At 46.5% G+C, this 18,061-nt stretch overlaps 1 protein-coding gene across 1 annotated transcript in view; it reads left to right on the top strand.

Moving 5' to 3' along the window:
• The first annotated feature begins 2,226 nt into the window (after nt 1-2,226).
• LOC124006930 (DNA polymerase theta-like) overlaps nt 2,227-18,061 on the top strand; it is a 43,689-nt gene continuing 27,854 nt past the window's right edge. Inside the window, exons 1-9 of the mRNA XM_046317118.1 lie at nt 2,227-2,319; nt 5,998-6,200; nt 6,369-6,564; nt 7,138-7,252; nt 8,906-9,005; nt 9,917-10,045; nt 10,276-10,486; nt 14,004-14,055; nt 16,193-16,290. Coding sequence (XP_046173074.1) covers nt 6,000-6,200; nt 6,369-6,564; nt 7,138-7,252; nt 8,906-9,005; nt 9,917-10,045; nt 10,276-10,486; nt 14,004-14,055; nt 16,193-16,290 — 1,102 coding nt within the window. The 5' untranslated portion in view covers nt 2,227-2,319; nt 5,998-5,999. The remainder of the gene's footprint in view (nt 2,320-5,997; nt 6,201-6,368; nt 6,565-7,137; nt 7,253-8,905; nt 9,006-9,916; nt 10,046-10,275; nt 10,487-14,003; nt 14,056-16,192; nt 16,291-18,061) is intronic.

The following is an 18,061-nucleotide window of genomic DNA, read 5'->3' on the forward strand; positions in this document are numbered from 1 at the left end:
ACTAATGGAATAGTAACTAAAACAGGGCACTGACTAATGGAATAGTAACTAAAACAGGGACACTGACTAATGGAATAGTAACTAAAACAGGGACACTGACTAATGGAATAGTAACTAAAACAGGGACACTGACTATAGGTCTATAACCTCACACATGTTGCGGCATATACAGGGCCTTCCTAAAGTATTCAGACCCCTTCACTTTTACCACATTTAGGTTTAGGTTGCAGCCTTATTCTAAAATTGATTAAACCGTTTTCCCCCTCATAAATCTACACATAATACCCCATAATGAAAAAGCAAAAACTGTTTTTTTTTTTAAATGTTTGCAAATTTATATTAAAAAACACATCACATTTATATAAGTATTCAGGCCAAAATGTATAAAATAAAAAAAACTGAAATATCACATTTACATAAGTATTCAGACCCTTTACTCAGTACTTTTTCGAAGCACCTTTGGCAGCCTCGAGTCTTCTTGGATATAACTCTACAAGCTTGGCACACCTGTTGGCTGTGTGCTTAGGGTCGTTGTCCTGTTGGAAGGTGAACCTTCGCCCCAGTCTGAGGTCCTGAGCGTTCTTGAGCAGGTTTTCATCAAGGATCTCTCTGTACTTTGCTCCGTTCATCTTTCCCTTGATCCTGACTAGTCTCCCAGTCCCTGCTGCTGAAAAACATCCCCACAGTAGGATGCTGCCAACACCATGCTTCACCGTAGGGATGGTGCAAGGTTTCCTCCAGATATGACGCTTGGCAGTCAGGCCAAAGAGTTCAATCTTGGTTTCATCAGACCAGAGAATCTTGTTTCTCATTTTCTGAGTCTTTAGGTGCCTTTTGCCATACTCCAAGCGGGCCGTCATGTCTTTTACTGAGGAGTGGCTTCCTTCTGGCCACTCTACCATAAAGGCCTGATTGGTGGAGTGCTGCAGAAATGGTTGTCCTTCTGGAAGGTTCTCCCATCTCAACAGAGGAACTCTGGAGCTCTGTCAGAGTGACCATTGGGTTATTTTTATTTGATACATTTACAAAAAATTCTAAAAACCTGTTTACGCGTTTGTCATTATGGGGTATTGTGTGTAGATTGATGAGGAAAAATATGCACGCAAAACAAACTGAAGTCTTATCAGAAACGTGTTTCATAATTTTCTCAGCTTTTCATTTCCTTAAAACCGGTCAAACTGATGACATTTTGCACAGGACCAATCTTTCCACTGTTTTCAAATGCTATTGCATTTTATCCTATAACAGGATGTTGGTGTGCATGTAAAGCTATAACAGGATGTTGGTGTGCATGTAAAGCTATAACAGGATGTTGGTGTGCATGTAAAGCTATAACAGGATGTTGGTGTGCATTTAAAGCTATAACAGGATGTTGGTGTGCATGTAAAGCTATAACAGGATGTTGGTGTGCATGTAAAGCTATAACAGGATGTTGGTGTGCATGTAAAGCTATAACAGGATGTTGGTGTGCATGTAAATCTATAACATTTACATTTACATTTAAGTCATTTAGCAGACGCTCTTACAGGATGTTGGTGTGCATGTAAACCTGTAACAGGATGTTGGTGTGCATGTAAAGCTATAACAGGATGTTGGTGTGCATGTAAACCTGTAACAGGATGTTGGTGTGCATTTAAACCTATAACAGGATGTTGGTGTGCATGTAAAGCTATAACAGTATGTTGGTGTGCATGTAAAGCTATAACAGGATGTTGGTGTGCATGTAAAGCTATAACAGGATGTTGGTGTGCATTTAAACCTATAACAGGATGTTGGTGTGCATGTAAAGTTATAACAGGATGTTGGTGTGCATTTAAACCTATAACAGGATGTTGGTGTGCATGTAAAGCTACAACAGGATGTTGGTGTGCATGTAAACCTATAACAGGATGTTGGTGTGCATGTAAAGCTATAACAGGATGTTAGTGTGCATGTAAAGCTATAACAGGATGTTGGTGTGCATGTAAAGCTATAACAGGATGTTGGTGTGCATGTAAAGCTATAACAGGATGTTGGTGTGCATGTAAACCTATAACAGGATGTTGGTGTGCATGTAAAGCTATAACAGGATGTTGGTGTGCATGTAAACCTATAACAGGATGTTGGTGTGCATGTAATTCCAGGCCTGACACACACACCCGACTACATAAGCTTATTGAGAGATATTGCTGTTTCTATGACTGAGTTAGTTATTCATGTTTCTATGATGTGGTAGGTCTTCCCGGTGTTCCTCAGGAGGTGTGGTGTTAACAGGACTGGCTGTCTGCTGGGGAGGAACAGACTGTTACTACATATCACTACTACAGCAGCAGAGTACCGGTACACACACACACACACACACACGCATGCACATACAAATCAAATCAAATCAAATTTTATTTGTCACATACACATGGTTAGCAGATGTTAATGCGAGTGTGCGAAATGCTTGTGCTTCTAGTTCCGACAATGCAGTGATAACCAACAAGTAATCTAACTAACAATTCCAAAACTACTGTCTTATACACAGTGTAAGGGGATAAGGAACATGTACATAAGGATATATGAATGAGTGATGGTACAGAGCAGCATACAGTAGATGGTATCGAGTACAGTATATACATATGAGATGAGTATGTAGACAAAGTAAACAAAGTGGCATAGTTAAAGGATACATGTGTTACATAAGGATGCAGCGATGTTGTGTACAGTATATACATATGTATATGAGATGAATAATGTAGGGTAAGTAACATTATATAAGGTAGCATTGTTTAAAGTGGCTAGTGATATATTTACATCATTTCCCATCAATTCCCATTATTAAAATGGCTGGAGTTGGGTCAGTGTCAATGACAGCAGCAGCCACTCAATGTTAGTGGTGGCTATTTAACAGTCTGATGGCCTTGAGATAGAAGCTGTTTTTCAGTCTCTCGGTCCCAGCTTTGATGCACCTGTACTGACCTCGCCTTCTGGATGATAGCGGGGTGAACAGGCAGTGGTTCGGGTGGTTGATGTCCTTGATGATCTTTATGGCCTTCCTGTAACAACGGGTGGTGTAGGTGGTGCAGCAGCTCGGGGGTGGCAGGGTAGCCTAGTGGTTAGAGCGTTGGACTAGTAACCGAAAGGTTGCAAGTTCAAACCCCCGAGCTGACAAGGTACAAATCTGTCGTTCTGCCCCTGAACAGGCAGTTAACCCACTGTTCCTAGGCCGTCATAGTTGAAGCCATGTGAGGTAGTTGAAGCCATCTGAGGTAGTTGAAGCCATCTGAGGTAGTTGAAACCATCTGAGGTAGTTGAAACCATCTGAGGTAGTTGAAACCATGTGAGGTAGTTGAAGCCATCTGAGGTAGTTGAAGCCATGTGAGGTAGTTGAAGCCATGTGAGGTAGTTGAAGCCATCTGAGGTAGTTGAAGCCGTGAGGTAGTTACATTTACATTACATTTAAGTCATTTAGCAGACGCTCTTATCCAGAGGACTTACAAATTGGTGCATTCACCTTATGACAGCCAGTGGAACAGTCACTATACAATAGTGCATCTAAATCTTAAAGGGGGGTGAGAGGGATTACTTATCCTATCCTAGGTATTCCTTAAAGAGGTGGGGTTTCAGGTGTCTCCGGAAGGTGGTGATTGACTCCGCTGTCCTGGCGTCGTGAGGGAGTTTGTTCCACCATTGGGGGCCAGGGCAGCGAACAGTTTTGACTGGGCTGAGCGGGAGCTGTACTTCCTCAGTGGTAGGGAGGCGAGCAGGCCAGAGGTGGATGAACGCAGTGCCCTTGTTTGGGTGTAGGGCCTGATCAGAGCCTGGAGGTACTGAGGTGCCGTTCCCCTCACAGCTCCGTAGGCAAGCACCATGGTCTTGTAGCGGATGCGAGCTTCAACTGGAAGCCAGTGGAGAGAACGGAGGAGCGGGGTGACGTGAGAGAACTTGGGAAGGTTGAACACCAGACGGGCTGCGGCGTTCTGGATGAGTTGAAGGGGATTAATGGCACAGGCAGGAGCCCAGCCAACAGCGAGTTGCAGTAATCCAGACGGGAGATGACAAGTGCCTGGATTAGGACCTGCTCCGCTTCCTGTGTGAGGCAGGTTCGTACTCTGCGGATGTTGTAGAGCATGAACCTACAGGAACGGGCCACAGCCTTGATGTTGGTTGAGAACGACAGGGTGTTGTCCAGGATCACGCCAAGGTTCTTGGCGCTCTGGGAGGAGGACACAATGGAGTTGTCAACCGTGATGGCGAGATCATGGAACGGGCAGTCCTTCCCCGGGAGGAAGAGCAGCTCCGTCTTGCCGAGGTTCAGCTTGAGGTGGTGATCCGTCATCCACACTGATATGTCTGCCAGACATGCAGAGATGCGATTCGCCACCTGGTCATTAGAAGGGGGAAAGGAGAAGATTAATTGTGTGTCGTCTGCATAGCAATGATAGGAGAGACCATGTGAGGTTATGACAGAGCCAAGTGACTTGGTGTATAGCGAGAATAGGAGAGGGCCTAGAACAGAGCCCTGGGGGACACCAGTGGTGAGAGCGCGTGGTGAGGAGACAGATTCAAGAGTTTTGGAGAGAAAAGAAAGAAGGGATACTGGTCTGTAATTGTTGACATCGGAGGGATCGAGTGTAGGTTTTTTCAGAAGGGGTGCAACTCTCGCTCTCTTGAAGACGGAAGGGACGTAGCCAGCGGTCAGGGATGAGTTGATGAGCGAGGTGAGGTAAGGGAGAAGGTCTCCGGAAATGGTCTGGAGAAGAGAGGAGGGGATAGGGTCAAGCGGTCAGGTTGTTGGGCGGCCGGCCGTCACAAGACGCGAGATTTCATCTGGAGAGAGAGGGGAGAAAGAGGTCAGAGCACAGGGTAGGGCAGTGTGAGCAGAACCAGCGGTGTCGTTTTGACTTAGCAAACGAGGATCGGATGTCGTCGACCTTCTTTTCAAAATGGTTGACGAAGTCATCTGCAGAGAGGGAGGGGGGGGGGGGAGGAGGATTCAGGAGGGAGGAGAAGGTGGCAAAGAGCTTCCTAGGGTTAGAGGCAGATGCTTGGAATTTAGAGTGGTAGAAAGTGGCTTTAGCAGCAGAGACAGAGGAGGAAAATGTAGAGAGGAGGGAGTGAAAGGATGCCAGGTCCGCAGGAGGCGAGTTTTCCTCCATTTCCGCTCGGCTGCCCGGAGCCCTGTTCTGTGAGCTCGCAATGAGTCATCGAGCCACGGAGCGGGAGGGGAGGACCGAGCCGGCCTGGAGGATAGGGGACATAGAGAGTCAAAGGATGCAGAGAGGGAGGAGAGGAGGGTTGAGGAGGCAGAATCAGGAGATAGGTTGGAGAAGGTTTGAGCAGAGGGAAGAGATGATAGGATGGAAGAGGAGAGAGTAGCGGGGGGAGAGAGCGAAGGTTGGGACGGCGCGATACCATCCGAGTAGGGGCAGTTTGGGAGGTGTTGGATGAGAGCGAGAGGGAAAAGGATACAAGGTAGTGGTCGGAGACTTGGAGGAGTTGCAATGAGGTTAGTGGAAGAACAGCATCTAGTAAAGATGAGGTCGAGCGTATTGCCTGCCTTGTGAGTAGGGGGAAGGTGAGAGGGTGAGGTCAAAAGAGGAGAGGAGTGGAAAGAAGGAGGCAGAGAGGAATGAGTCAAAGGTAGACGTGGGGAGGTTAAAGTCGCCCAGAACTGTGAGAGGTGAGCCGTCCTCAGGAAAGGAGCTTATCAAGGCATCAAGCTCATGAGAATGATGAACTCTCCGATGGCATATATTATTATTATTATTATAACCTGGAACCTGGAGCGGCGATAAATGATAAGGATGTTAAGCTTGAAAGGGCTGGTAACTGTGACAGCATCTGAGGTAGTTGAAGCCATGTGAGATAGTTGAAGCCATGTGAGGTAGTTGAAGCCATGTGAAGCTGTACTGGTGTTCTGAGATAGTTGAAGCCACGTGAAGCTGTACTGGTGTTCTGAGGTAGTTGAAACCATCTACAGGTTGTGTTTTCAATCTGACATGTCATGAACATGGAATTACTGTCCCACAGAGATGAGCTCCAGTCTGGCCCCGCCCCCGCTGGCTGCTGATTTGCCAGTTGGAGAGAGGGTGGAGCAGATGAGAGCCTGTCTGAGTAAGTCATTGGCCGACGGGGCAGGGGGTGTGGTCATGACTTATGACATCATCCAGGTATACAAGACACTGGTGCTGAGCTATGGTATCTCCTTGGAAGGACCCTGTGAAGACATGAAGGTACAGATACACACACACACACAGACATTTATATACAAGCTGTGTAGGTGGAGTTTTATCTAACTGTGTGTGTGTCTATCTGTGTCTATCGTCTGTCTTTGTGTGTCTGTCTATCTGTGTGCGTGTGTCTGTCTATCTGTGTATCTGTGTGTGTCTGTGTGAGTTTAGGTGGCGTCTTGGCTGTTGGACCCGGGTAGTGAGGAGAGAACTCTAACCAACATGGTCACCTGCTACTGTCCCTCAGAACTACCGCTGCTGGATGGACACACACACTCCCCTCGCCTACGAGCAGCCATAGACAGCGTGCTAATACACAGCACCATGGGTCACCTCACTACCCTGCTGGAGAAAGATGGACTGATAGGTAAGGAACACATCTGACAGCTGGACTTCTACCTTATGTCTCAGTTTTTGATCATTCTGTTTCTGTTCTGTCCCTCTGTCTCCTCTCTGTCTCCTCTTTGTCTCCTCTCTGTCTCCTCTCTGTCTCCTCTCTGTCTCTCTCTCTCTCTCTCTCTCTCTCTCTCTCTCTCTGTCTCTATCTCTCTGTCTCTATCTCTCTGTCTCTCTGTCTCTCTCTCTCTCTCTCTCTCTCTCTGTCTCTCTCTCTCTCTCTCTCTCTGTCTCTCTGTCTCTCTGTCTTCTCTCTCTCTCTCTCTCTGTCTCTCTCTCTCTCTCTCTCTCTCTCTCTCTCTCTCTCTCTCTCTCTCTCTCTCTCTCTCTCTCTCTCTCTCTCTCTCTCTCTCCTCTCCCTCTCTCTCTCTCTCTCTCTCTCTCTCTCTCTCTCTCTCTCTCTCTCTCTCTCTCTCTCTCTCTCTCTCTCTGTCTCCTCTCTCTCTCTCTCTCTGTCTCTCTCTCTCTCTCTCTCTCTGTCTCTCTCTCTCTCTCTCTCTCTTGTCCTCTCTCTCTGGGGTGTCTGTCATCTGTGTGTATGTAGATGTGTTCCGCAGTGTGGAGATGCGTTCCCAGGTGTGCCTGGCGCTGCTGGAGCTGAATGGGATTGGCTTCAGCTGGGAGGAATGTGACAGGCTCTCTGATGCAGGCCTCTCTCAGCTCTGGAGACTCAGTCTTTCTCTCTCTGGACTCTCTCTCTCTCTGTCTTTCTCTCTCTCTCTCTCAGGGGGTCTACACTAGGGTTCAGGGTATCACCAAGGTCTAAAAAAATCACCTCCAGAGGTCCACTCAGGGTGTTCAGGTGTTCAGGGTATCATTGGTCTACACTAGGTGTTCAGGTATCATCATGGTCTACACTAGGTGTTCAGGGTATCCATGGTCTACACTAGTGTTCAGGTATCACCATGGTCTCACCAATCACCTCCAGACCACCAGATATTTCTTTCTAACTATCATCATGGTCTCTCTAGGTCTCAGGGTCTTTCTCTCTCTAGGTGTTCTCTCTCAAGGTCTAAACTAGGTGTCTCAGGGTATCACCATGGTCTCTCTCTGTTCTCTCACCAAGGTCTAAACTAGGTATTCAGGGTATCTCTCTCACTAGGTGTTCTCTCTCAAGGTCTCTTTATCTCTCTCTCTCTCTTGGTCTCTCTCTGTTCAGGGTATCACCATCTCTCTCTCTCTCTCTCTCTCCTGGTCTCACTAGGTGTTCTATCATCATGGTCTACACTAGGTGTCTCTGTCTCTCTGGTCTCACTAGGTGTTCAGGGTATCACCATGGTCTACTCTAGGTCTCTCAGGGTGTCATCATGGTCTACACTAGGTGTCTCTGTCTTCTCTCTGGTCTCACTAGGTGTTCTATCACCATGGTCTGCTCTAGGTCTTCTCTCTCTCATCTCTCTCTGTGTTCAGGGTATCATCATGGTCTACACTAGGTGTTCAGGGTCTCTCAAGGTCTACACTAGGTGTTCAGGGTATCACCATGGTCTACACTAGGTGTTCAGGGTATCTCCATGGTCTCCTCTAGGTGTTCAGGGTATCATCATGGTCTCCTCTAAACTAGGTGTTCCCCTGTTCAGGGTCTCTCATGGTCTACACTCTGTTCAGGGTATCACCATGGTCTCTCAGGGGTTTCAGGGTATCTCATGGTCTACACTAGGTGTTCAGGGTATCACATGGTCATCTCTACTAGGTGTTCAGGGTATCTCATGGTCTCTCACTAGGTGTTCAGGGTATCATCTGGTCTCACTAGGTGTTCAGGGTATCTCATGGTTCTCTAGGTCTCTATCATCATGGTCTACACTAGGTGTTCAGGGTCTCCAAGGTCTAAACTAGGTGTTCAGGGTATCTCCATGGTCTACACTAGGTGTTCAGGGTATCACCATGGTCTACACTAGGTGTTCAGGGTATCACCATGGTCTACACTAGGTGTTCAGGTATCATCATGGTCTACACTAGGTGTTCAGGGTATCTCATGGTCTACACTAGGTGTTCAGGGTATCTCATGGTCTACACTAGGTGTTCAGGGTATCATCATGGTCTACACTAGGTGTTCAGGGTATCATCATGGTCTCACTAGGTGTTCAGGGTATCGCCAAGGTCTCTCTAGGTGTTCAGGGCATCATCTCATGGTCTACACTAGGTGTTCAGGGTATCATCTGGTTTTGACTAGGTGTCAGGGTGTCATCTGGTGTACACTAGGTGTAGATGTGTTCCCAGTGTGGAGATGGTGTCCCAGGTGTGCCATGGGCTGCACTAGAGCTGTTCATGGGATTCATGGTCTACAGCTAGGGAGGTATCAATGGTTTTGGCAGAAACAGGGTGATGCAGGCCAAGCTGTCAGCTCTGGAGACACAGGCCTACAGCCTTGCTGGACACAACTTCTCTCTGACTAGCACCGAGGATGTGGCACAGGTAGGGAGGTCTACAGTAGGTGTTCAGGGTATCCCAAAATCTACCTCCAGACCACCAGATATTTCAGGGTATCACCATGGTTTGGTGTTCAGGTATCATCATGGTCTTGACTAGGTGTTCAGGGTATCACCAAGGTCTAAACTAGGTGTTCAGGGTATCACCAAGGTCTAAACTAGGTGTTCAGGGTATCACCATGGTCTACACTAGGTGTTCAGGGTATCATCATGGTCTACACTAGGTGTTCAGGGTATCACCATGGTCTACACTAGGTGTTCAGGGTATCACCATGGTCTACACTAGGTGTTCAGGGTATCATCATGGTCTACACTAGGTGTTCAGGGTATCATCATGGTCTACACTAGGTGTTCAGGGTATCATCATGGTCTACACTAGGTGTTCAGGGTATCATCATGGTCTACACTAGGTGTTCAGGGTATCATCATGGTCTACACTAGGTGTTCAGGGTATCATCATGGTCTACACTAGGTGTTCAGGGTATCATCATGGTCTACACTAGGTGTTCAGGGTATCATCATGGTCTACACTAGGTGTTCAGGGTATCGCCAAGGTTACCACAACATCTCAAGGGGAGAGAAGTATTGTTCTAAGGTTCTGCATCATCATGTCTGTTTGTCTGTCTGTTCCTCCTACTCTGTTGTGGGTGTGTGTGTGTCTGTCTCTGTGTGTGGGTGTGTGTGTGTGGGTGTCTGTCTCTGTGTGTGGGTGTGTGTGTGTGGGTGTCTGTCTCTGTGTGTGGGTGTGTGTGTGTGGGTGTCTGTCTCTGTGTGTGGGTGTCTGTCTCTGTGTGTGGGTGTCTGTCTCTGTGTGTGGGTGTCTGTCTCTGTGTGTGGGTGTTTCTGTCTCTGGGTACTGCTACAAACACACACTGTGTGTGTGTCTCTGTGTGTCAGGTGTTGTTCCGTGAGCTGCGCCTGCCTCCCAGCTGTGATTTGAGTGGGGGGAGGGGTAAGAAGACCCTGGGGTACAGCAGGAGAGGAACAGGACGCGCCGGGTTGGGGAAACCGTTCAGTACCACCAAGGTAACACAGACAGACAGACAGACAGACAGACAGACAGACAGACAGACAGACAGACAGACAGACAGACAGACAGACAGACAGACAGACAGACAGACAGACAGACAGACAGACAGACAGACAGACAGACAGACAGACAGACAGACAGACAGACAGACAGACAGACAGACAGACAGTGAAGTTATTGGTCCTGCTCTGTGACATCATATGTGAATAAAAGGTGACATCATCAGGACATCCTGGAGAAGCTCAGTTCCCTCCACCCGTTGCCGGGGGTGATTCTGGAGTGGAGGAGGATCACCAACGCCTTGACAACGGTGGTGTTTCCCCTGCAGAGAGAGAAACGACATCACCCCCTGCTGGTTATGGATAGAATACATCCTGTCTCCCAGACACACACTGCTACAGGTAACACACTGCTACAGGTAACACACTCTGCTACAGGTAACACACTCTGCTACAGGTAACAAACACACTGCTACAGGTAACACACTCTGCTACAGGTAACAAACACACTGCTACAGGTAACACACTGCTACAGGTAACACACACTGCTACAGGTAACACACACTGCTACAGGTAACACACTGCTACAGGTAACACACTGCTAACACACACACTGCTACAGGTAACACACACACACTGCTACAGGTAACACACACACACTGCTACAGGTAACACACACACACTGCTACAGGTAACACACACACACACTGCTACAGGTAACACACACACACTGCTACAGGTAACACACACACACTGCTACAGGTAACACACACACACTGCTACAGGTAACACACACACACTGCTACAGGTAACACACACTGCTACAGGTAACACACACTGCTACAGGTAACAAACACACTGCTACAGGTAACACACTGCTACAGGTAACACACACTGCTACAGGTAACACACACTGCTACAGGTAACACACACTGCTACAGGTAACACACTGCTACAGGTACACACTGCTACAGGTAACACACAGGTAAACAAACACACTGCTACAGGTAACAAAACACACTGCTACAGGTACAAACACACACTGCTACAGGTAACACACACACACACTGCTACAGGTAACAAACACACTGCTACAGGTAACAAACACACACACACACTGCTACAGGTAACACTCACACACTGCTACAGGTACACTGCACAGGTAACACACACTGCTACAGGTAACACACACTGCTACAGGTACACACACACACTGCTACAGGTAACACAGGTAACACACTGCTACAGGTAACACACACACACACACTGCTACAGGTAACACAACACACACTGCTACAGGTAACACACACTGCTACAGGAAACACACACTGCTACAGGTAACACACACTGCTACAGGTAACACACACTGCTACAGGTAACAACACACACTGCTACAGGTAACACACACACACTGCTACAGGTAACACACACACACTGCTACAGGTAACAAACACACACACACTGCTACAGGTAACAAAACACACACTGCTACAGGTAACAAACACACACACACTGCTACAGGTAACACACACTGCTACAGGTAACACACACTGCTACAGGTAACACACACACACTGCTACAGGTAACAAACACACACTGCTACAGGTAACAAACACACACTGCTACAGGTAACACACACACACACTGCTACAGGTAACACACAGGTAACACACTGCTACAGGTAACAAACACACAGGTAACACACTGCTACAGGTAACACAACACACACACACTGCTACAGGTAACAAACACACACTGCTACAGGTAACACAAACAGGTAACACACACTGCTACAGGTAACACACACACACACTGCTACAGGTAAAAACACACTGCTACAGGTAATAAACACACTGCTACTAACAAAACACACTACAGGTAACACACACACACACTGCTACAGGTAATCTACATCTGTACAGTAATGACACACTGTTTTAAAAGGTACACTATGACTGGTAACACACACTGCTATCTGGTAACACAGATGACATGTACACACACTGACTATGACTGGTCCACCTAGCTATCTGGAGATGAAGGTACTGACACACTGACAGGTAACACACACACTGCTATCAGGACTGATGAACTGCTACAGGTGACACACTGACTGGTCACACCTGCTATCAGGACACTTAAGGTAACACACTGCTACAGGTAACACACACTGCTACAGGTAAACACACACTGCTATCAGGTAACACAGATGAATGTAACACACACTGAGTTGAACTATGACAGGTCAAACACACTGCTACAGGTAACACACACTGCTACAGGTAAACACACTGCTATCTGGAGATAACACACTGCTACAGGTAACACACTGCTACAGGTAACACACTGACAGGTAACACACTGCTACAGGTAACACACACTGCTACAGGTAACACACCTACAGGTAACACACACTGCTATCTGCTACAGGATGCTACAGGTAATGTACTGACACTGACAGGTCACACTGCTAGGCTATCTGGAGCTGACATGTACAAACACACTATGCTACAGGTAACACACCTACTGCTATCTGGAGATGAATGTCCTGACAGGTAACACACACACACTGACTGGTCCACCTAGCTATCTGGTAAAATACACACACACTGAATGTACTGACTACTGACTGGTCCACACTAGCTATCTGGAGATGAATGTACTGACTATGACTGGTCCACTGCTAGCTATCTGGAGGTGACAGGTAACACACACACTGTACTGACTATGACTGCTGGTCCACACTGCTACAGCTATCTGGAGATGTAAACACACACTGCTACAGGTAAACACACACTGACTACAATGTACATGTAGACACACACTGATCATTACAGGTAACACACACACACTGTCTGTAACACTGCTAACAGGTATCACACACTGCTACAGGTGTCTGTAACACACACTGCGTGTAACACACACTGCTGCACACTGCACAGTGAGCTCACAGGTCACACTGCTACAGGTAACACAAACATCCAGACACACTGTACAGGTAACACACACGAAGGTAACACACACACACTTTGAGACACCAGCTATGGCACTCTACAGGTGGCTACAGGTAACACACAGGAGGACACACCACGCTGCTACAGGTATCACACAGCTATGGTAACACTACATTTACACTGCTACAGGACCTGCTACAGGTAACACACACACTGGAATAACTATTTACTGTTACAACACACACTACAGGTAACCCTACACACTGCTGACACACTGATGGTAACAACTGCTACAGGTAACTGTTAAACACACACTGCTACAGGTAACAAACACACACTTGGTGGGACACACTGCAACATCCAAACACACACCTTAACAAACACACACACTGCTACAGGTAACAAACACATTACACTGTTTACATCAAACACACACACGCTGCTACAGGTCACACACTGCTACACTCAACACTGCTACACTGCTTGCACACAAGATGCTACAGGTAGCACACACGGACTGCTACAGGTGGGAATAACTATTTACTATACTGTTAAACTATCTGTACACTACTAATCCACAACACTGCTAACAGGACAACACTGCTACAGGTAACACACACACACTGCTACAGGTAACAAACACACACTGCTACAGGAACTGCTAGGCAATTTAGGTAACAAACACTTGACAAGACTGCCGGACAGGTAACAAATACACTTACACCTGCTGACAAGACAGGTAACAAACACACACACACTGCTACAGGTAACACACACTGCTACAGGTAAACACACACACACTGGACAGGTAATCTATCTGTTGAATTATACTGTCCAAACTATCTGATGAAACTACTAATCCACCTAGCTATCTGGAGATGAATGTACAAGACTGGTCCACCTAGCTATCTGGAGATGACTTGGTGGAATATGTAATGTTATAACTATCATTTAACGTGTCTGTGCACAGGCAAGATGGCTGCAAGGACTTTGAGATCCAGATGGCCTCTGTGGGGAGGATAACCTAACCTCACAAGATGGACGCCGGACAGGGTTGGAATAACTATTTATAACTACTAATCCTAACCTTGACAAGATGGCCGCCGGACTTGGTGGGAATAGCAATTTATAACTACTAACCCTTGACAAGATGGCCGCCGGACTGGGTGGGAATAACTATTTATTATACTGTTAAACTATCTGTAACTACTAATCCTAACCTTGACAAGATGGATGCCGGACTTGGTGGGAATAGCAATTTATAACTACTAACCTTGACAAGATGGCTGCCGGACTGGGTGGGAATAGCAATTTATAACTACTAACCTTGACAAGATGGCTGCCGGACTGGGTGGGAATAGCAATTTATAACTACTAACCTTGACAAGATGGCTGCCGGACTGGGTGGGAATAACTATTTATTTATTTATTATACTGTTAAACTATCTGTAACTACTAATCCTAACCTTGACAAGATGGATGCCGGACTGGGTGGGAATAACCAGTACCCAATAGTCATACTGTAGTAAAAGTAAAGATATCTTCATAGAAAGTTACTCAAGTAAAAGTCACCCAGTAAAATACTACTTCAGGAAAAGTCAGAAAGTATTTGGTTCTAAATATATTTAACTATTAAAAGTAAATGTAATTTATCAAATATATAAATCATTTCAAATTCCTTAAATTAAGCAAAGCAGACAGCACCATTTTCTTGTTTTAAAATACAGAGGTACAGATAGCCAGGGGTACACTCCAACACTCAGACATCGTTACAGATAGCCAGGGCACACTCAAATGGACACACGAATGTTCTCAGACATCATTACAGATAGCCAGGGACACACTCCAACACTCAGACATCATTACAGATAGCGTTGGACACACTCCAACACTCAGACATCATTACAGATAGCCAGGGACACACTCCAACACTCAGACATCATTACAGATAGCCAGGGACACACTCCAACACTCAGACATTATTACAGATAGACAGCAGGGACACACTCCAACACTCAGACATCATTACAGATAGCCAGGGACACACTCCAACACTCAGACATCATTACAGATAGCCAGGGGAACACTCCAACACTCAGACATCATTACAGATAGCCAGGGACACACTCCAACACTCAGACATCATTACAGATAGCCAGGGACACACTCCAACACTCAGACATCATTACAGATAGCCATGGGGAACACTCCTACACTCAGACATCATCACGGATAGCCAGGGGGCACACTCTTACACTCAGACATCACTACAGATTGCCAGGGACACACTCCAACACTCAGACATCATTTACAAAAGCTGCATTTCTGTTTATTGAGTCTGACAGATCAGAGGCAGTAGGGATAACCAAGTGCGCAAATTGGCCCATTTTCCTGTCCAAAGCATTCAAAATGTAACGAGTACTTTTGGGTGTCCACTCACTGACTCACCCAATGATATGTCCACTCACTGACTCACCCAATGATATGTCCACTCATTGACTCACCCAATGATATGTCCACTCACTGACTCACCCAATGATATGTCCACTCACTGACTCACCCAATGATATGTCCACTCACTGACTCACCCAATGATATGTCCACTCACTGACTCACCCAATGATATGTCCACTCATTGACTCACCCAATGATATGTCCACTCACTGACTCACCCAATGATATGTCCACTCACTGACTCACCCAATGATATGTGACTCACCCAATGATATGTCCACTCATTGACTCACCCAATGATATGTCCACTCACTGACTCACCCAATGATATGTCCACTCATTGACTCACCCAATGATATGTCCACTCACTGACTCACCCAATGATATGTCCACTCATTGACTCACCCAATGATATGTCCACTCATTGACTCACCCAATGATATGTCCATTCAGGCTCAATACAAGACATTCCGGCTGTAGGCTAAAATGGTGCTGTTTACAAAATTTTGGGAGTTGAGAAATAGCTTTGGTAGCTACGGACAGATGAGATTCTCCTCTTTTCAGTAGGCCTAGCCAAACTGTTTACCCACAAGTGTATTTGTATGCTCACTAACAGCCGCAGCTCAACAATCACCTGTTTGGTATTTGCTGCTGCTCATATTCCAGGCCTCCCGACTGTAGGCCTGGGTGCTTAAAACAATCCACAGAATAAGCTCATGATGTTCTTCCTTCTCAGTCGGGGCCGTTCCAGGCTGATCAGACCTCCAGCTCCTCCTCCTGAAGGGGCCGTGGCCTTCTCCGTCAGCATGAGACACGCCTTTGTTCCTTTCACAGGTAACTCCTCCACCTTTCACAGCTTACTGCCAGGCTATACTAATGGTACCATGTACCATGTCAGGCAGGCCACAGAGAGTCTATACTAATGGTACCATGTCAGACAGCTTACTGCCAGGCCACAGAGAGTCTAAACTAATGGTACCATGTCAGACAGGCCACAGAGAGTCTATACTAATGGTACCATGTCAGACAGGCCACAGAGAGTCTATACTAATGGTACCATGTCAGTCCAGGCCACAGAGAGTCTATACTAATGGTACCATGTCAGACAGGCCACAGAGAGTCTATACTAATGGTACCATGTCAGACAGGCCACAGAGAGTCTATACTAATGGTACCATGTCAGCCAGGCCACAGAGAGTCTATACTAATGGTACCATGTCAGCCAGGCCACAGAGAGTCTATACTAATGGTACCATGTCAGACAGGCCACAGAGAGTCTATACTAATGGTACCATGTCAGACAGGCCACAGAGAGTCTATACTAATGGTACCATGTCAGACAGGCCACAGAGAGTCTATACTAATGCTACCATGTCAGACAGGCCACAGAGAGTCTATACTAATGGTACCATGTCAGACAGCTTACTGCCAGGCCACAGAGAGTCGATACTAATGGTACCTGCTTGCCCGCCTGCCTGTCTGTCCATCCGCCCGTGTGTCTGTCCATCCGCCCGTGTGTCTGTCCATCCGCCCGTGTGTCTGTCCATCCGCCCGTGTGTCTGTCCATCCGCCTGCCTGTCTGTCCATCCGCCCGTGTGTCTGTCCATCCGCCCGTGTGTCTGTCCATCCGCCCGTGTGTCTGTCCATCCGCCCGTGTGTCTGTCCATCCGCCTGCCTGTCTGTCCATCCGCCTGCCTGTCTGTCCATCCGCCTGCCTGTCTGTCCATCCGCCCGTGTGTCTGTCCATCCTATTTGAAGCACCCTGTCATTCCTGAAGTTGTATTGAATAGCTGCAATATTTCTGTGATCCAGTTGACTACTTCAAAATGGTGAAAGGCCTCAATGGTAAATAGTCTTTGGGCCAAGAGGGCCCACTATCCAACCCTACCCGTGTGTGTCAGATGCTTTTATCCAAAGCGATTAACAGTCATGCGTGTATACATTTTACAAATGGTAACCCCAGCGGGAGTTGAACCCGCAACCCTTGATGGATAAGCTCCATGCTCTACTGACTGAGCCACATAGGACCTTTGTGTTATTCCTAATTTCACCCCCCCCCCCCAATTCAATTTAACATGTAAAAGCATTTATTGTCAGGGGAAACATATGTTTACATTGCCAAAGCAACATTTAGATAATATACAGAAGTATAAAAATATGAACAGTAAACATTAAACTCACAAAAGTTCCAAAAGAATAAAGATATTTCAAATGTTATATTATGTCTGTATACAGTGTTGTAATGATGTGCAAATAGTTAAAGTACAAAAGGGAAAATAAATAAACATAAATATGGGTTGTATTTACAATGGTGTTTGTTCTTCACTGGTTGCCCTTTTCTTGTGACAACAGGTCACAAATCTTGCTGCTGTGACGGCACACTGTGGTATTTCACCCAGTAGATATGGGAGGTTATCAAACTGTTTGTGGGTCTGTGTAATCTGAGGAAAATATGTCTCTCTAATATGGTCATACATATTTGGCAGGAGGTTAGGAGGTGCAGCTCAGTTTCCACCTCATTTTGTGGGCAGAGTGCTGATTTTTTGGTTAATTCTTTCCAATGTGTCAAGTAATTATCTTTTTGTTTTCTCATGATTTGGTTGGG

The sequence above is a fragment of the Oncorhynchus gorbuscha genome, linkage group LG20 (assembly GCF_021184085.1).
Source record: "Oncorhynchus gorbuscha isolate QuinsamMale2020 ecotype Even-year linkage group LG20, OgorEven_v1.0, whole genome shotgun sequence".
Taxonomy (NCBI): domain Eukaryota; kingdom Metazoa; phylum Chordata; class Actinopteri; order Salmoniformes; family Salmonidae; genus Oncorhynchus; species Oncorhynchus gorbuscha.